Source organism: Alosa alosa, chromosome 4 (assembly GCF_017589495.1).
Source record: "Alosa alosa isolate M-15738 ecotype Scorff River chromosome 4, AALO_Geno_1.1, whole genome shotgun sequence".
In the NCBI taxonomy this organism is placed as follows: domain Eukaryota; kingdom Metazoa; phylum Chordata; class Actinopteri; order Clupeiformes; family Clupeidae; genus Alosa; species Alosa alosa.
Window position 1 is genome coordinate 16,367,213 of NC_063192.1, and position 20,625 is coordinate 16,387,837.

Consider the following 20,625-nt stretch of genomic DNA (forward strand, 5'->3'; position numbering starts at 1 on the left):
ACAAGACGGCCTGAAGCTGTGACAAGCTGCCTCGAGTGAGTATGAAGGATACACAGATTAAATGTGAAGTGTAATTTGACCACAAAAAAAGATTAAATGTGAAGTGTGACACTTAGAATGGAGGTCATCTTAGAGTATAGCCTTGATTCTCCCGGCTCTAAACCTTCACCTAGAATACAAGTTATTGTAGATATTTTAATATAAAAACATTAGCATAAAACATAATTTGTCTGTGTCAACCTTCTGGCATGTGGCAAATTAATGTTACAAAAATACTTTTTCCTATTCTTAACAGAAAACCCATATACTTGCGAGGCTATCGGGGGCTTCAGGTGATGAGGTTTACTATTGAGGAGATCAACAACTCCAGCACCCTCCTGCCTAACATAACCCTTGGTTACCATATCATTGATCACTGCACCGATACTCACAATTTCCCGGACATCCTCCATTTATTCTCTGCTAACGGCTCTGCGAAAGTCATGCAGATTTTTAACCACCACCACTCTCAAGTTATCAGCTTCATTGGTGCCTTCAGTAGCACTGAAACTATAACTCTGGCTCCAATGTTCATGACGGACCTGATTCCAATGGTAAATATTTTTTTTAATTTTTAAAGTCATGCTTTCTGCCAAAGCTGTGGAATATTTTAAGATATTACACTTTGGCTGTTTTCTTATGTGATAATTGTGGTGAGTGCTAATTCCCAGTGGTTTCTTATTCTTCTTGTAAAGCACATCCTGAATTGCATTGCATCACTTAATGGAAACACCAGACATTCCATAGAAAATAGAGCTGCTCTCTTCTGCTGAATGTTTTAATATTTAATATTTCATGATAGATTGAAGCACTATGCCTACATGTAGGTCTATTTTTGTTCAGACTGCCATGCTCCAAAGCGAATGTGCAAATGTGACTCATATAATGTGCGATTCGACGTGACTCATATAATTGAATATGTAGTATCATGTTTGGCTCAAAATCTTGAGCAAAATAACAGCCTGGTCGAAAGGTAATATTTAAAACAGGTCTGAAAAGCTATAGCCATGTTTTCCTGAATTTAATTGTTTGGAACAGCAGAAGAAATACTGCACTCTATGTAGACTGATTCAGATGTGCAGCAACGTTGACATTTTAAAGACTATTGTAGTCTCATTTGACACATTCCATTTAAAGGTATGCTCAACACTGCTATTAAAAGTACACTGTGCAAGATTTTCACCTTAATATAACCTTTACGAAGCCAATTTGATGGTAAACAAACTTGTAATAGGTGAATCGTTCACCTAGCATAGCTATACAGCAGACGTAGTGAGTCGCTACCATGGAGGTATTATAATATATAGGCCTATAACTGTAGAGTGACTAAGTCCCACCCCCATTCATTTCAATGGCCCATGCTAGGCTAGCTACTTCAGTCAAAAAAGTTTGAAATTGATCCACATGGGGTTAAGTCATTTAAAGGCCGTCAGACAAATCAAGGAAGTGATGTCAATTCTGGATCAGCATGTAAAAACTGGTGCCGGAAGTTGCAACCATGTAACACCATGTTTTCAAAAATGTCGGCAGCCAAATGCCATGCTAATTGGCTGAAGCTAACCCCCCAAATCCTGACCCCCTGGTCGCTACCAAGCAAACCAGCCATGCAACTTCAAGAACAGTGGCTCGACAAATCCCGCGAGAATCGTGAAACAGCTCTTTGGAGATAGTTTTTGCATGTTGTTAATCCTTCACCTCCACAACAAAAGCATTTTCGGCCCTAAAGTGTTTCCCTAAACTGTGCAAATTGTAGCTAAGGTTGCCTTCACACTAGTTCCGTTTAACTGGACTGAACCCGAGTGCAATTACTCCCCTCTAGCCCTCCCCTAGCTGTTCTCTCTTCACATTACATTTTTGTTTGTGCACCCAGGTCTGTGTATGTCAGTTTTGTAGAGTGCATTATCAAAATTAACCGAAACAACAGGTTTCCAAACAAACTTGAGTGCGGATCAAAGGGTCTTGTGTGAATGTGCCCTAAAGCCTAGTCTTTTTATTTTTCTTGAAGGTCAGTTATGGAGCCAGCAGTTCTACTCTCAGTGATAAACTGGTGTATCCATCCTTCATAAGGACCACGCCTAGCAATAAAAATCAGATTGAACTCATCATTCACATCATTAAGCATTTTGGTTGGAACTGGGTGGCGTTCATTGGCTCCAAATCTGAATACAGTGAGAATGGCTTTCAGATGTTTTTTGAAATGATTAAAAACACAAACATCTGCCTGGGTTACCAAGAGCTACTCGACGACATAACAGAGTTGAACACAACATTTCATAGAATAGACACACTCCAGATTAATGTCATCATCCTTTTCATTGAGGAACTCTTTGCTCAGAAAATTATCACCTCCTCAGTACAACTAAATGTTCCCAATAAAGTCTGGATTGCTAGTGATTCCTGGTCCATGAGCAACCACTTGCTCAGACTCCAGGGAATACAAACAATCGGCACTATTATTGGTGTGACACCAAAAGTTGTGCCTCTACCTGGCTTTAATGAGTTCATTTACCAGTCACAACACAGAGCTGATTCTGTCCATAGCGCTGAAGACTTCTGCAACCAGGCCTGTGATAACTGTTCCTCAGTCACCCCAGAGGATGTCATCAATGAAAACCCCAGCTACAATTTCCCTATTTATTCTGCTGTGTACACCATTGCGATGGCTTTACACAACGTTCTACAGTGCAACCACTCAGGATGCAACTACAGTTGCACAGTCTACCCCTACATGGTGAGAAGCATCATGTTCTATGTGTCTTTTTGTTCATCTACAGACTATTATGGAGTGCTAGCGTTACATCTGTTGAGAAGAATCAATGTAGAACGTTTGACATTATATTGACAATTGACGTTTTACGTAGAACATCTGACTTTCTGCCAATCATTTCACCTCATTATAAATATAATTTATAATATAACTAGATGTACCGCATAGCGGTACAAAATATGACCGCCGCTCAGTCCTGTACATCCGTTCCGCGAAAATAAATCACACTTCAATTTGTCTCCATATTTTACTCCATCCCCCACTTTTGAAACTTTTGTGTATGCTTGTTTGGCATGCCTGAGTGTAGCAGCGGGCTGCACAGAAAGTACCCTACTGGTGCTGAAAAGGTGAATAGATTGTAGAATAGCCAAAGAAGATGTAGAATTGTTATAAAACCTTTAAAATCTCTAAACAATCACAAGTAGGGCAGTTCATCACAGTTCATCCATTGCAACTGGATTGATGAAAGGTCACTTACACCTGTAGGCTACATTGTATTTGGGAAAAGCAAAAGGTATCAGCATAATGTTATTTATTTATTTATTTATTTATTTTTTATGTATTTTTAAACAAAAACATCTCTGTCAGTTCCATGCCATTTTCAACAGCTATAAAAAACAAAGGTCATTTTTGGATGGATGGATTTTTTGTGAATGTTTCTTCTTCTACATAAGATTTTAGTAATCTTTAGTTCATGTAATACTTTATTGTCAATGCACAAATTAAGTAACAGTAGTCTGAAACGTTATTGTTAATGCACAAATTAAGTAACAGTAGCCTAGTCTGAAACGAAATGCTGTTTTACATCTAACCAGTGGTGCAAATAACTGACATGTCCAAATGGGCCTTGATGAAATGCGTCGCTAGACTGTTCATACACATTTTAACGGGCCAAAGTTGAAGAGCTTTTGTCCGGTATTGTTAGTGCAAATATAGGCTGATTCATGTTCCCTTGCATTGTTTAACTGAGGTCCATGGCTAGTCTGGCTTTCATCAGACCAAGCTCAATCTTTTAAGAAATCAAAAATAAATAGCGGGCAGATCAGGCTGGGTTCACCCAGCCTAGTCCATAGGCACCCGATATTGTTTAATTTTCGATTGAGATATACACGCTCTGGCTATTCTAAATGCAAAAATGCATCAGGAGTTATGACAAAACGTAACTAACAAACTAGATCCTAATAGAAAGCTGTTAGCTTCCCTAAACTACAGGTAGGATTATAAGGTAGGCCTATTTACAACATAAATTGTCAATAGGCTATGCTGGCGACAAATAAAATCTCCTTTGAAACCAATGGCTTACGCCTTACAGTATCAAAAGCGGACCTAAACTGTCATATCGCGGAAAAGTTGTAATAACATTCACGCAGCTCCATGAGTCAAGGATAGCCGAATGAAGTAGCCACTTCTAAATGGGACCCACTACACAGTAACTTAAGGTGTTTTGCTAAAGCAGCCATAATGAAATGAAGGTGTCATTGTTTGGATACTTCACACACCGCGTTTTTTTTAATTTCACAGACTACAACTACCAAGCTGCAATCAAAGCACATCGATTCCCCTCTCACACCCCGCACCACTTAAAACAAAATAAACAGGCGCCTCAGTCTCACGCATGTATAGGCAAAACTGTATCAGACCGGTGTAACGTTGGTAAATCTTCCATTGCACAGAATGATTTTGTAGCACGTGCAATAAATGACAGTCGAAAGATACAAACAGTGCTGCTATACATTTGCCCCCCCATTAATGCACAAATAGGCTGACACCAGACATAATTTCACTGCATTTCTTACTTCCAGTAACTATATGCATGTGACAATAAACTTCCTTGTATCCTTGGTATAACCGCATTTATAGTCTTCTACAAATGCAATAAATCAAATGCCTCCATCACTCAACCAACGCTAACTGTAACATTACCTAGGTCCTTATTGATATTACAAGATTAACGTACCTGCAGTAAAAACCAAGCATGTCCGATAAACATCCTCAGATTTATTTCGGCTTCAAGAAGAAATGGGAATTACACTTCATGTGAACATAGTCCTATCCTTATTAGATGTTCGCTGCGGTAAATTACAGTCCTTGTATGAAGCGTCCATTGTTTTTTCCAACCCACTTTTAACTTCAAATAAAATTACGTCTCACTGCAACGATGCGCCATCTAGTGGACAAACGACTAAAAAGCCAATACTGAAAATGCAGCCATGATGATGATGATGAATATTTATTTTGGCTTTCTTTTAATCCTACTGATTTTCATTTTTTACCGGGGGGCAAATCACAAATGAGTGATTATGAGCCAGGTTGATGTGGGCCCTTGAGACCAACATACCATAAAAGATTCACAGAGAACTGTGTCTGCCCTACCCTCCTTTCGGGGGGTCCAGTCCAGCGGGGGCTGCAGATGAAAACTAAAAATGACGGTTCCATGCTATCCATGTGGGGGTACATGCCCACCAAGTTTTGTGTACCCGGTCTTTTTTCAGTGTCGGGGAATCCTTGTTGGTGTACGTCACTAAATGTACACATAAATTATTTTATTGTAAGGCCCCCCATGAACGAAAGTACACAAAACTTGGCATGCATTCAGAGGGTGTCATAATGATCCTACACTTTTAATTTCGTGCAGTTTTGACCTTGTCAGCCAGAGATATTGAGATGAAAACACCTAATTTTTTTTTTTTTTTAATTTTTTAACTAGGTGGCGCTATACATGAAATAAGTGGTAATGACATGCCCCTTAAGACCAACATACAAAAAAAAAGGTGGACCTCCTAGGCCCCAACGGTTCTCGAGATATTCACAGAAAACTGTCTCCGCCACCTACAGGCCAGTTGGTGTATAGTAACATAAATTAATTTATTGTGTGGCTCCCCATGAACGGAATTCCACAAAACTTGGCGTGCATACAGAGGGTGTCATAATGATCCTACACTTCCAATTTCGTGCAGTTTTGCCTATGTTAGGTCACAGATACCTTCAATTACACCACCTCATTTTTACTTTTTTGTGTTTAACTAGGTGGCGCTATACATGAAATGAGTGGTTATGAATGGGTTGACATGGCCCCTTGAGATCAACATACAAAAAAAAAATGGTCCTCCTAAACCCTACGGTTTTCGAGATATTCACAGAAAACTGTGTTCGCCCTACCCTCCTTTTTCGGGGTCCAATTCAGCAGGGGAGCTACAGATCAAAACGAAAAACGATGGTTCCATGCTATCCATGTAGGGTTACATGTCCACCAAGTTTGCGTGTACCCCGGGTCTTTCAGTGTCCGGGGAATCATTGACGGAAATTTGGGCATGCTAAAAGAAAAAAAAAAAAAATAAAAAATCTGACTAAACCTATATGACCGCCGCTTCGCTGCGCGGCGGTCATAATAATTATAAATTATATATATATTACAAGACCAGAAGTGAGGCACAAAAAGTCCGAAAAATCTTTCTTTTCCCCTCCTCTTCTCTGCCTGACCCATCATAACTTGCTCCACTTGAGTAAAGTTGAGCTGAATTGAGCTGAATTTTTAACTTTGTTTGCCTTCATTCTAGCTTCTACAGGAAATCAAACACTTGCAGTTCCACCTGAATGAGTTTTTCATATATTTTGACAAGAATTTGGACCCACCTGCACGTTACTCTATTGTGTTCTGGCACACCAGTAATCACTCTGTAAAGATTAAGCAGATTGGCACATACAGCAACTATCCTGTGTCAAATCTGACTATTTTCGACACACATCTACATTGGCATGACAGTGGACTGGTGAGTTTAATATACAACTGTATTGTTGTTTGCTAGAATATGTACAATCACACATGTTGGCTGCGCAGAAAAGATGTTCAGCATGTACAGGATCATGTTTAACAGTGCAACGAATGTGCTTTGAAGGTGCCATTCTCCAACTGCTCTGCTGAGTGTAAGCCAGGACATGTGCGGCAGAAGAATGGTCTTCATCAATGCTGTTTCATTTGTGTGGAATGCCCCAGCAACAAATATGCCAACCATACAGGTAGAGCAAAAATCACCTACTCAAATATAAAAGAGGCAGATGATTTGCACACATGTAAATACCCACACATGCTAATTGTACCCAGTGGGATTAGCCTATGTGGCTATTCACACCTGAGTGTATAGCATGGCATAGCAGAGACACGCACCCAGGTATCCATAGCCAACAATGCTATTTACACCCATGTAACGGTAGCCAGCTGGTATGTAGCTGTTCAGTGTGCACGTTGTGTAAACCTCCCTCCAGACGCCTTAAGAGTTGTACTAGTGACAGAGCTCGCAGCCTTGGCTTCTGGCTGAATTACCTGCACACTCGACTCCCAATCTGCTGTTTGTGGGCTCAAGTCCTGGGGAGTGCAGGGCTCAGCTGTGCGGTCAACACAACGCAGGTTACGCCGGACACGCAGATATACATACTACAGTGTATATTTGTGCATACTATGTAATGTATGTACAAATCTATCAGTCAATTTAACTGTTGACTTTTTGACTTTGGTGGGATCAATGAAGGTAGGCCTACATCTTATACTCATTCACAGTTGGCCTGTTTAGAAAGTGCACTTAGTTTCTGTTTTCTGAGTCTGGTTCCTGTTTCTTCTTCTAGCTGACCTCTACTCTTGTCTGAAGTGTGACCAGTATGAGTGGTCTGAGGCTGGAAGCACGTCATGCCAGACACGTTCCATGGAATACCTCCGTTTCTCTGATAGCTACTCCATTGTCCTCATGGTCTTTGCATCCTCCTTCATGCTCCTGTGTCTGGGGGTGGCCGTGCTGTTTGCCATGCACCGCTCCACGCCTGTAGTGCGGTCAGCAGGGGGCAGTACGTGCTTCCTGATGCTGGGCTGCCTCGCCGCTTCCGCCACCAGTGCCTTCTTCTACTTCAGCGAGATGTCAATCTTCAGCTGCATAACTAGAGACTTAGTATTTGTCTTCTTCTACACCGTGTGCTTGTCCTGCCTTTTTATCCGCTCCTTCCAGATCATCTGCATTTTCAAGATGGCCACCCACCTGCCCAAAGTGCACGCATGGTGGGTGAAGCACAACGGCCAGTGGTTGGTGGTGGCTGCCCTCTCTCACCTCCAGCTCCTGCTCTGTACCGTCTGGATGGCCACCAGTCCCCCTTTGCCAGGAGAGGACACATCATTCAAAGACCAGATTGTCCTGAAATGTAATGCCAAATCATCTCATGTCATCTCATATGTCCCTCTCAGTTTCATGGTAATCCTCAGTGGTCTCTGTTTCTGCTTCTCATACATGGGAACAGACCTGCCCAAGAACTATAATGAGGCCAAAGCCATCACTTTCAGCATGTTGCTGTTTTATCTGAGCGGGGCCATTTTCCTTACAGCTGACCTGATATCTAGCACCAAGTATGTGCAGGTGGTGAAGATCGTGGTTAAGCTGACCTGTTTGTATGGCATTATGTTCAGTTACTTCATCCCGAAGTCTTTTATCATTGTCTTTCAGCCTGCAAAGAACACACAGGAGTATTTCCAAGCCAGCATTCAGAGTTACACACAAACTATAAGTAAAATGTAGGTCATTTAATTGCTACATATTTTATAATTGTGAAATGGCTTATTTGAAATTGTTAGTGGTTTTTGTACCGAGTAGTATCTGTCAAATATTCTAGCAGATCACTTTAGGACCTTTTACTTGTTACCAAAGTCTAATGACTATTAACAGTTTTACTCCTTGCAGTATTGCAGGAAGATCTAACATCATATGAAAGCCTGTAGGAAACAACAAAGCAAAGCAAACAGCTAGCTAAAATGTTAGACATAATGCAACAACTTCTCATCGCATTTACTGTATGGTCATATCAAGTTATTAAATGCTTACTAGACCACTTACAAGCCCAAAAGTTTCTTGTTTCCAGCTAGTTTGGATTCTTTTTTCAACATGAATTGAACACAGTAGCATTTTCCCTTACCTTGAGACAAATCTAGTTTGCTAAGGTCAAAATGTAGTGTGCCTTCTCTCTGATATAAATAAATATATGTAAATCTCCTACTGTGATCTATGTGCATATCACAACATTGATAGGGTAAGTATTATGATTAGAGTAGCTCAAATTAAATTGTTTTATTGAATCGCTTATTCTTTAGTCATGACTTTTGATATCTCAGATTAAAAAAACCTCTATGCATGCAGCACACTCAAAAACACATATGCATGTAAAGAATGGAAGAATGAGTGTGCAGAATAATGTACATTTTGTGTCAATTAGATGAGGCTGTTAGGTGTTAAACACCTAAGATGGATGGATATTCATCGAAAATATTATTCAGTGAATATTATAGCCAGTGTGTGCATGCATCATCTTCTTGTCCGGATTGCATATCTAAACTATGAGGGGCCCTTTAGGACATTATTCAGAATTACCTCACACACTATACTGAAACCTCTCACACGCTATACTGAAACCTCTCACACGCATGAGTGAAATGCTCTCATATACACAACTGAAATGCTTTCATACACACATGTGAAACCTCTCACACACTATACTGAAACCTCTCACACGCACGAGTGAAACGCTCTCATATACACAACTGAAAAGCTTTCATACACACATGTGAAACCTCTCACACACTATACTGAAACCTCTCGCACACTATACTGAAACCTCTCACACGCACGAGTGAAACGCTCTCATATACACAACTGAAACGCTTTCATACACACATGTGAAACCTCTCACACACTATACTGAAACCTCTCACACACTATACTGAAACCTCTCACACGCACGAGTGAAACGCTCTCATATACACAACTGAAACGCTTTCATACACACAATGTGAAACCTCTCACACACTATACTGAAACCTCTCACACGCTATACTGAAACCTCTCACACGCACGAGTGAAACGCTCTCACCTCTCACATCAATTCTCCGTGTCCCTCCGTTTCTCCATATGGAAAAGCACCGTGTTTCATAGCGCGGTGCGGATAATCGCGGAGCTCCGGCTAGTACTTCCATGGGGCGGGAAGGGAACAGGGAGGAAAGGGTTGCGTCCACCGTTGGAGTAGAAACTGCTTGTTGAGTTGTTAGAGGTCTTGTTACACTTCTTATAGTGTCAGCTGAAGACAATATAGTGCTTAATAAGGCAGCTGCTTCAGTAAGGTTGTTGCTTGAAGTTTAATTTGACATGGTCAGCCATTCAATGATAGCGACACAGTAGACCCTTTCCCTTGAAACGTGCTCAACTTCCTATTGGATGCGTGCAATGACGCTCTTCCTGTTGGACGAAAGCACCTTCCTGTTCAAGTGAAATCCTCTCACACACATATGAAATCCTCTCACACACACATGTGAAATCCTCTCACACACACATATGAAATCCTCTCTCACACACATGAAATCCTCTCACACATACATATGAAATCCTCTCACACACACATATGAAATCCTCTCTCACACACTACTGAAATGCTCTCATACAAACAACAGAAACGCTCACACATATGAAACCAGTTGTGTCTGAAAGAAGTTCACTAGTGTGTATGAGAGGTTTTCAGTAGGCAATAATGTGTGAGAGGTTTCACATGTGTGTATGAAAGCGTTTCAGTTGTGTATATGAGAGTGTTAGAGGTTTCAGTATAGTGTCACTCGTGCGTGTTAGAGGTTTCAGTATAGTGTGTGAGAGGTAATTCTGAATAATGTCCTAAAGGGTCATACTAAACAGCCAATCACCTTGCGCACCCAGGACTGTTTTGGTGAAACCTGTGTTAGTGTGGTCAGGTGCATTTGATCACACTGTTTTAATGCCACTGAAAATTATTTCCCCACTGACCAAGGAAAACATGAGGCCCATCTAAAGGCATGGTCTGAAGCGCATGGTTTAATGGCATTTAGGGCGTACCCAAGAAATGGCACATTACCGTGGTCCGGTATCTGCCAATCTGATTTTGCTCTCTGGGTCCACTTTTGGTTGTTTGACAGTGGAATACTGCACATGATCAGATGCTATAGGCACATGGTTCATGGTCTTGATACCAATAAGTATTGGTTATCTTAATGGTTTAATATGTAAAAAAATATGGACCATAGTATTATGCTTTCAGATGGAATATGCACACATTACATTATTCAGGACGTTGACTCTCGCCACTGAATCAATTAACTAAAATGTTAGACAAGCTAAAACTAAAACCAGACAAGCCACATTCCGTGTGATCCTCCTCATCACAAGAGCAGCCTCAAGTCTTTAACTCAGCAAACCTTAAAACAACAACCTCAGCAAATCTTAAAACATGATTTGCCCATTTTTTCTTTACTGCCAACTGAAGTAGCCTATGCAAATGCTTCTGTCTAGCTTTTGTGTTTGGTATCTGATTAATGATGCATCAAACAGATGGATGCAAATGGCAACTGGTAAAGCCAGTTGGCACACACAAAGCTTGTCTCTAAATCTCTTCAGATCATTCAAGCAACTCTTTAGTGGAAGCGCAGGGACAATGCAGCCCCAACGTGTTGTCCTCTCTATCTTTCTCTTCTCTCTTCATAATCCTCATCCCTGGAAGCACTCTGGCCAGGCGTTTAAGCTCAACCTTGATGGAGACTACCTCATTGGAGGCCTGTTCCCTGTTTACTCCATACCAGACACAACTCAGACAAGAAGACCTGAAGTCGTGAGTGAGTACTTTAAATATAATGTTCCGTGCTTAAATATGTGTAAATTGTTTGAATGTTTGTGTCAACTTGTTGATTTTTTTGTAAAAAAAAACATTTACAAAAAGTCATTCATACCAGATATCCATATTCATCTTCTTGATACCGGTGTGTTGCGAAAGTGTTATTTATTGTTGTTTTTAAGGGTGATTGGGTTATTTGTTTGTTGTATTTATTGTCTATTTATTGTGTATGTGTTTTAGGAACCCACCGGTGGAGTCAAAGACACATTTCCACTCTTGTGGACAATAAAGCTATTATTATTATTATTGAATTCACCATATAAGGGTCTGTTTACTGTGCAGGCGTATGTCTCTCTGTGCCCAAAACATAGATTCATTGAACATTACATTATTTGATCCAAAACAATACAGTAGATCTTAAAGTTGAACTTGGCAACTATTTTAATGTAATAAACCCGTTTAGAAATCATTTGGATGGTTAAATGACCTGTTCCGGTGAAAATGGTGACTTTTCCCGCTGCCCCTAGCGGAAAACCAACCTTGCAACATTGAGACTACCGTCCCGGAAAGAGAAGTAAGAAACAAGAAACTCGTTTTAAATCGTGTTTCTTACCTTGTAACATCCACATTGTCTGCCGAACTTATTACCCTTTTGCTAGCTTGTAAACAAATCCATGTGCTTTATCCTTACCTTTTTCCAGTTTGAAATAGCATAATGCACAATTTCTCCAGCAGAGGGGGGAATCCTGCCAAGTTTCCCTTTAAGGCCCTATCATACACTCAAGCGCAATTGACTTTGTACACTGGCACTTTTGTCTTTCCTATTTTGCATTCAGCGAATGAGTAATGCTACTTCAGACCACCCCATTTTAGATGTGCGTTTTTAAACGTACTATTTTATGTGACATGAACCTCATTCAACGAAAATCCCCACCAAGTTTTCATGGTAGGCTACATGTCTGAAGAAAGCATATTCCTTCTTGTTAAGTAACTAAGATTCAGTGCTACCAAACACTAACTTGAATTGGCCGTGGATGATGTCTCTGTCCTTCATTCCTCCCAGCTACATTGCAGACTCCTAGATTCCTAGCTTCCCCAGGAATACTCAAATATTCTGATAAAACTTCAGCGATAGCTATGCTCATCTCATCCGTGGAAGTCACGTCACACCTAAACCCACCACAAAACCAGCACTGATTGGACGTTCGTTTGGCGAACTGCTCCAAATTTTCTCTATCAGGGAGATGCCAGACTGATCTAGCACCCTTAAAGGTAATCTAAACAGTAATTACTGACATGAGACATTTCTCCTCTTTTCAACAGAAACCTGTTCTTGCATCAGGGTCTCCAGGTGATGAGGTTTGCATTTGAGGAGATCAACAACTCTACCACCCTCCTGCCTAACATAACTCTTGGTTACCAGCTCTTTGATTACTGTTCAGATGCTCACAACTTCCCTGCCATCCTACAGTTTCTCTCAGTCAAAGGCTATGTTAAACCCAGGAAGATCTACAATTACCTGCCCAAAGTTATTGGTCTCATTGGTGCCTTTAATAGCCATGAAAGTAAAGTCCTAGCTCCACTGTTGATGATGGACCTAATTCCAATGGTAATTATTATTAGAGCTTTTAGATGTATTGCATTGGATTTATACAGTATGTAGCAGATGATTGCAGATGATTTTTCCACATTGCCCATATTCAGAGCCGGACAGTAGAGGTCTGCACTCCTGTGGTAGACCCGCGGGTCCCGACGCAAAAGTGTGCGGCGTGGGACAACTTTTGAAAGCTCTTTGCGGGAGCGGGCAGGATGAGAGAGGTGTGTTCGCAGGTGCAGGACAAACCGATGATTCACTGCACTCCCGCAAATTAAATATGTGCGTAAAATTAAATATGGAAATGATTAAAGTAGTGTTCATAACTATAGTTCAGCTGGATGTTCTGTTAGGCAGCATTAAAAAACAGGGTTTAAGCATAATTAACGGATAGCAGGCCTATAGCCTATATTGTCATTTACGTGGGTTCAATTTGTTCCAGCTGCTCATTGTCAAAACTCGAAATCGAAAGCATGACAGAGGAAGAGGGCACCAGACTAGGCCTACTTTAGTTGTTAGCCTACATTCAGAGCCAAGAAACTGACATCTGGAGTCTTTCTCAGGTGTGTGTGCTCCTTTTGTGAGACAGAAAGAAAAGCTGAATAGGCTATCCCTCCTGCATGCGGGTGGGAGCGGGACATCATGTTATAGATGCGGGCGGGAGTGGGACTAAAAATGCGGGTGCTGGACAGAATATTGCAGGAGCGGGCAGGAGCAGACCTCTACCGGACAGTAACGGAGTATATTTACTTGAGTACAGTACTTAAGTACAATTTTGAGGGATCTGTACTTTACTCGAGTATCATTTTTGGGGAGTACTCATGACTTTACTCAAGTACATTTGAGGCAAATATTGTACTCTTTACTCCACTACATTTCTATCCATAACCGTGAGTACCCGTTACTTCTTCTAAAAAAAAGGAAAAAAGAAAAATCTCGGAAACCCTCAATTTGTTGTTTCCCTCTCAAACGTGATTGGATTGTGCAGGCACCACTGATTGGGACAGCCTATCAGCAATCACCTTCAGCTTTCCGCCAAAGTCAAGTCCATGGTCAGATTCGGATAAGAGACGAAACCATGGACGAAACAATGGATGAAGACGCAGCAGGTCTATCCCGGGAATGTGCCAACCCGTGGCCCCACCTCGCCAGACTATTTAAATTTTCTGAACAAGTTAATGATAGTGTTTGCTTCAAGCGTTTCAATTACAAAATAGTATTTATATACATGTATTAGAAATACTGCCCATCCCTGGCAACATGGTAAAAAGATGAAAATGACATGATTTTACTTTCAATTCCTTTTACATTCTCCAAGGTATTAACATAAACATTTTTCATAACTCCATGGAGGACGTTTCTGTACATAAATGTAAGCAATGTGGCAGTAGTAATGCAATATTTAGAAAATGTACTCTTTTTTAAAAACAAGTACTTCAGTACTTTTACTAGTTTACAAGTAGACATCTGACTGTTTTACTTGTACTTGAGTAAAATTTAGCAAAGGGTATCTGTACTTTTACTCAAGTAATGAAGCTGTGTCTGCCCATATTCCACATCGCTCTTTTCTTTTATCTCTGAGGTCTTCAGTATTTGAAGGCTTTAGTGACAGGTAGATCTACAGAATCAAATGGGATATCTGGCTTTGATATGTCTGACATAGTGACTTTGAGTGTGAGGCATGAGGACAAAATGAGTCGGGGAGCTCTTTTCTAATGCAAGGGTGACTGAAGATGCCATTAAGTGAAAATCTTATCTAGCTGATCAGGGTACATGAAAATCCCCCCCAAAAGAGGGCCCAGATTTCCCCAATTAAGTGGTCTCTTAATGCGTTACACTCTGTCTAGGGTAAAGGCATAGATATTAGAAAACTAGAAAGCGCATTGGGCTCCAGAATGTACGTAAATAGCGACGCCATCTTGGTGGGGGCAGCAATCACTGGAGGCCAATGGAGGAGCATGTGACTCAAAACAAATGTTGCCCATAGACAATAAAAGTGCTGCCCCACCAATATGGCGGCCGCGTTTATGATGCCACCTAATAGAACTCGACAGTCAATGTGGTATCTAGCTTTCTAATATCTATGGGTTCACTGGCCTGTTCTTCTTCAGTGAGTTTTTTTTATGGGGCGCCAAATGTAACATGCCTTATTTCGTGGACAGAATGACTTTCATGTGACGAAATACATATATTCATTACGAAACCATGTTACATCGTAACGCCTTTTGTCCACGGAATGCACAAATTGGTTTGCATTGAGTCCACGAAACACTAGAGAAAGCACATCATTTCGTGGACGAAATTGACTGGTGGCCTTTTCCTTTCGTGGACATAATGCTGAATGCAGTATTCACTGTCATAGACGAAATGTTTGGTCAAAAGTAATTCTGTCTACGTAAATACGGAATGCACCTACACGCATCATTCTGTGCATCCTATTCCAATTTTGTCCACAGAAGTATTGTATTATGTTACAGAAGGCATTCCGTCCACGCAATAGTAACTTAACAACTTACGAAATGCATTCAGTGACATATGCTTTCATTCTGTGGACGAAATGCATAGAATCACGTACAATACATTTCGTGAGTCAGCAGTTTACAAAATTAATTACATGTATGTGTCACGATAATTTCATTACGTGGACGAAATGCATAACAGAATCACAAAATCAGTTTTGTGACCTGCTACAATATATTTCGTGAGTCAGCAGTTTACGGAATGAATTATGTGTCAGGATAATTTCATTACGTAGACGAAATGCATAACAGAATCACGAAATCAGTTTTGTGACCTGCTACAATACATTTCGTGAGTCAGCAGTTTATGGAATGAATTATGTGTCAGGATAATTTCATTACGTCGACAAAATGCATAACAGAATCACAAAATCAGCTTTGCGACCTGCTACAATTAATTTCGTGAGTCAGCAGTTTACGGAATGAATTAGCCAGTGGGGCCCATTTAGAAGTGGCACTCGCGCCTCCCGTTGTTCACAGAGCTGCGTGAAATGTATTGCAACTTTTCGCCATGAGGTGGCAGCTTAAATCTGCTGTAGCATTGCCGGTAAACGGGGCAGCAGACTGCATTCAGAGGCTTTGCAACGGCAGTGTGATTGGCAATCCGCGGACCGGTGCCAGGCCGTGCTGGACCTAGCCCAGGTCCGCGAAAAGCAACTGCATAGGCTTTCTCTGAATTATCTATGGTCTATGATCTTCAAACTATGAGCCTCTTCGACGAGTAGATTGCTGGTCCACTGGACCATGAATTTAGGCTAGATTAAGCCTATGACCGGTGCTTCTGTCGGTTAATTTTGCGGCACAACTGCTGGAACCGTGGACCGAAAGAAAAAGAAACTAAATGTTTCCCTGATCAATGCATAGGCCTACTTCTTAATTCATCAAATATAGAGGCATAACATTAGCCTAGGTGGAAGTGGTAGGCTGTGAGTGCTCATTCGAGCGTGTCTGTGCAAGTGAAACTGACAAACTCATGGGTAGGCTAAGCAACGATATTTAAAACAATCAAGAAGTGGATTCCTGTAATGTTCATGAAAACAGTATAGCGATTAGATAGCCTAATAAATCGCGACTTGTTGTAGGCCTAACAGTAGTCTCGCTGAAGTGCGCGCATAATAGGCCTAATCGCTATGCCTACTTGCCTGTCCAAATAAAGGGCTTTCCTTTGTTTCACGGAGCTCTGACTAACGGCAGGCGCGATTGAAGTGGCCACTTCTAAATGGTAGCCTAGGCTACCCACTGGCTAATTCATTCCGCACACTGCTGACTCACAAAATGTATTTTAGCAGGTCACAAAACTGATTTTGTGATTCTCTTATGCATTTCGTCCACGTAATGAAATTATCGTGACACATAATTCATTCCGTAAACTGCTGACTCATGAAATGTATTGTAACAGGTCACAAAGCTGATTTCGTGATTCTGTTATGCATTTCGTCCACGTAATGAAATTATCGTGACACATAATTCATTTCGTAAACTGCTGACTCACAAAATGTATTGTACGTGATTCTATTATGCATTTCGTCCACAGAATGAAAGCATATGTCACGGAATGCATTTCATAAGTTGTTAAGTTACTATTGCGTGGATGGAATGCCTTCTGTAACACAACACAATTCTTCTGTGGACGAAATTGAAATAGGATGCACAGAATGATGCGTGTAGGTGCATTCCGTAGACAGAATTACTTTTGACCAAACATTTCGTCTACGACAGTGAATACTGCATTCAGCATTATGTCCACGAAAGGAAAAGGCCACCAGTCAATTTCGTCCACGAAATGATGTCCTCTCTTCAGTGTTTTGTGGACACAATGCAAACCAATTTGTGCATTCCGTGGACAAAAGGCGTTACGATGTAACATGGTTTCGTAATGATATATGTATTTCGTCACACAAAAGTCATTCTGTCCACGAAATAAGGCATGTTACATTTGGCGCCCTATATTTTTTAGCAGTTTGCAAATGGAGTGGATTACCACCACCATCTGCTGGACTGAGGTGTAAGGGCAAGTGTACCCTTTAGCCTCGTGCCGCTGGGTGAATAAGGCAAATAGGTACTAAATTCACATATCACTCTTATTTTCCTGCACAGGTCAGTTACACAGCGAAAAGCTCCGCCCTCTTTAAAAACGGGTGTATCCTTCCTTTGTGAGGACGATACCAAGTAATACACATCAGATTGAACTCATCATTCACATCATTAAACATTTTAACTGGAACTGGCTGGCATTCATTGGCTCCAAATCTAGCTTACAACTTTTTAATAAACTGATTCATAACACAGGCATCACTTTAGCTTACCATGAGCTACTGTCTGCCATGTCACAATTAAGTACAACATTTAAAAATATAGATACGCTTTCTCAATGCCATTGTCCTTTTCATTAAGCCACATTTTGGTGAGAGTATCCTCTCCTCAACTATAGGACTCCTTTATTTCCACAATAAAGTCTGGATCACCAGTGATGCCTGGTCCATGAACCAGTTGTCCAAACTTCATGGAATGGGTACAATTGGCACTATTATTGGTGTGACACCAACAGTTGTGCCTCTACCTGGCTTTAATGAGTTAATTTACCAGTCACAACACAGAGCCGATTCTGTCCATAGCGCTGAAGACTTCTGCAACCAGGCCTGTGATAACTGTTCCTCAGTCAGCCCAGAGGATGTCATCAATGAATACCCCACCTACTCTTTCCACATTTATTCTGCTGTGTACACCATGGCGATGGCTTTACACAATGCTCTACAGTGCAACCATGCAGGATGCAACAAGACCCGCACAGTCTATCCTTACTTGGTAAGGACTACAGATGCCCAGTGATATCATTATCTGTATCTATATTTGGATCAACAAAAATCAGTTTTTAATAGATTTATTTTTGAGATCACATTCCTTTGGTTAATTTTTTAACCTTTGTCCTTTGTTAAGCCTAAGGACCCTCGTGTTCGGATATATTTTGTTTTATGTTACTTTGCATTTGCTTCCATTCAGCTTTGTGTCCTCTCATTCTAGCTCCTTGAAGAGATAAAACGTTTGCAGTTCCTCTTGAGCAAAGTGCATGTGTCTTTTGACAAGAACTTGGATGCACCAGCCCATTACTCCATCCTGTTCTGGGACACCAGCCATCACCCAGTGAAGATTCGTCAGATTGGCACGTACAGTAACTATCCTGTGTCAAATCTAACTATTTCTGACACACTTCTTCAATGGCCTGGGAGTGGCCTGGTGAGTTTAGGCATCTTGATCACCACTTTAGATAGATAGATAGATAGACAGACAATTTTGTCTTTCCCAAACAATGATAGAAATTCCCCTCTCCCTATTTGCCATGCATTTGAGGAGTGTTTCAATGAATCAGAATTGCCTTACAGCAGCACTGGATAGTGTACCTCACATTGATGTCACGTTTGCAAATGAAAACGAGAACGAAATGCTTCCTTGGGTCAAGAGAGTCTTTAGTCTCTATAAAAGTTCAAGGTGCTTACTAGACACTGGCTACAATGTGCTAGTGCTGTTAATGTATTTATGATTTGAAGGTGCCATTCTCCAACTGCTCTGCTGAGTGTAAGCCAGGACATGTTCAGCAGCAGGAAGGCCAACATCAATGCTGTTTCACTTGTGTGAAATGCCCCAGTAACCAGTATGCCAACCACACAGGTAGAGAGCAACATCACCCTCTCCAAAAATCCTGTAAAATCCTTGTGTGGATCTGCTGTAGGTGACCATGGGTTCTCCCCCACCCTTCAACCCCTATTTAGGCTATGTCTTGTTTTGTTTGGTCACAGTAACAGCATGTACATCACCAGTTTAACAGCAATACTCCTGAAAGGAAAGGATTAAATAAACCTAGTTTAAAATTGTTCCCCCTCTCTCTTTCACCTTTAGCTGACCTGTACTCATGTCTGAAGTGTGACAAGTATGAGTATTGGGTGTCCGTGCTGTTTGCCATGCACCGCTCCACGCCTGTAGTGCGGTCAGCAGGGGGCAGTATGTGCTTCCTGATGCTGGGCTGCCTCGCCGCTTCCGCCACCAGCGTCTTCTTCTACTTTGACAAGCCAACATCTACCAACTGCATGGTCAGGAACGTAGTATATGCCTTTTTCTACACTATGTGCCTGATGTCCTGCCTTTTTGTCCACTCCTTCCAGATCATCTGCATCTTCAAGATGCCCGCCCACCTGCCCAAAGCGCACGCATGGTGGGTGAAGCACAACGGCCAGTGGTTGGTGGTGGCTGCCCTCTCTCTCCTCCAGCTCCTGTCCTGTACCGTCTGGATGGCCACCAGTCCCCCTTTACCAGTGGAAAAATACTCATTCAAATATCAGGTTGTCCTGCTCTGTCTTGTAAGTGATATGACCACAGCTTGCCTTTGTAATGGACTAATGTGGATCCTCAGTGGTCTTTGTTTCTGGTTCTCCTACATTGGAACAGACCTGCCCAAGAACTACAATGAGGCCAAAGCCATCACTTTCGGCATGGTGTTGTTTTGTCTAAGCTGGGCTGCTTACATCACAGCCTATGTGTTATCCCACAGCAAATACATACAGGTGGTGAAGATCGTGGTTGAGCTGAGCTGTTCGTATGGAATCCTGTTTTGTTCCTTCATCCCAAAGTCCTTCATTATTGTCTTTCAGCCTCAAAAGAACACACAGGAGTATTTCCAAAACGCAATTCAGAGTTACACAAAAACCATTAGCAGAATGTAATGGCTGAGTCATGCAGTTATTTATACAAATAGTGAACTGTGTAAAGAAAGTAGCATATCAAAGATTCCTCCATCGGTTTCTGAAATTTTTGGAATGAGGCCTACTAAAATATCTTGAGCTCAAAGTAGTTATCTCACATAATGTTACTTTAATATAGTCTTGTAATGTTACTCTGTGAGATTTGTGAGATTCAGACTGGTGATGTGCTAAACACATTTTAAGCGCATGATCACAAATTATGCCACTAAAACTGAAACCAAGAAAAGTGAAATGTGCAGTTATTTTCTTAATTTCAAAAACTAGATTGATGTTAACATCAAAGGACACAGAGAG

General features: G+C 41.2%; 1 protein-coding gene and 1 pseudogene across 1 annotated transcript; both read left to right on the plus strand.

Annotated features, from left to right (window-relative positions):
* The first annotated feature begins 320 nt into the window (after positions 1-320).
* LOC125292997 (taste receptor type 1 member 1-like) lies at positions 321-8,361 on the plus strand. Its single transcript, XM_048240599.1, has 5 exons — positions 321-593; positions 2,045-2,770; positions 6,364-6,576; positions 6,703-6,823; positions 7,427-8,361. Exons 1-5 carry the CDS (start codon positions 336-338, stop codon positions 8,359-8,361), a joined length of 2,253 nt encoding a protein of 750 aa, XP_048096556.1. The 5' UTR covers positions 321-335.
* A 3,022-nt stretch (positions 8,362-11,383) lies between these two features.
* On the plus strand, positions 11,384-20,292 carry LOC125292998 (annotated as a pseudogene).
* The last annotated feature ends 333 nt before the right edge of the window (positions 20,293-20,625 follow it).

What these genes read in the sequence shown, in the direction of transcription:
- LOC125292997 (XM_048240599.1), top strand. Translation starts at nt 336, where the DNA reads ATGAGGTTTACTATTGAGGAGATCAACAACTCCAGCACCCTCCTGCCT. An exon ending in TGACGGACCTGATTCCAATG is followed by an intron (nt 594 to 2,044) that starts GTAAATATTTTT and finishes TTTTTCTTGAAG; the next exon opens with GTCAGTTATGGAGCCAGCAG. An exon ending in GCACAGTCTACCCCTACATG is followed by an intron (nt 2,771 to 6,363) that starts GTGAGAAGCATC and finishes CCTTCATTCTAG; the next exon opens with CTTCTACAGGAAATCAAACA.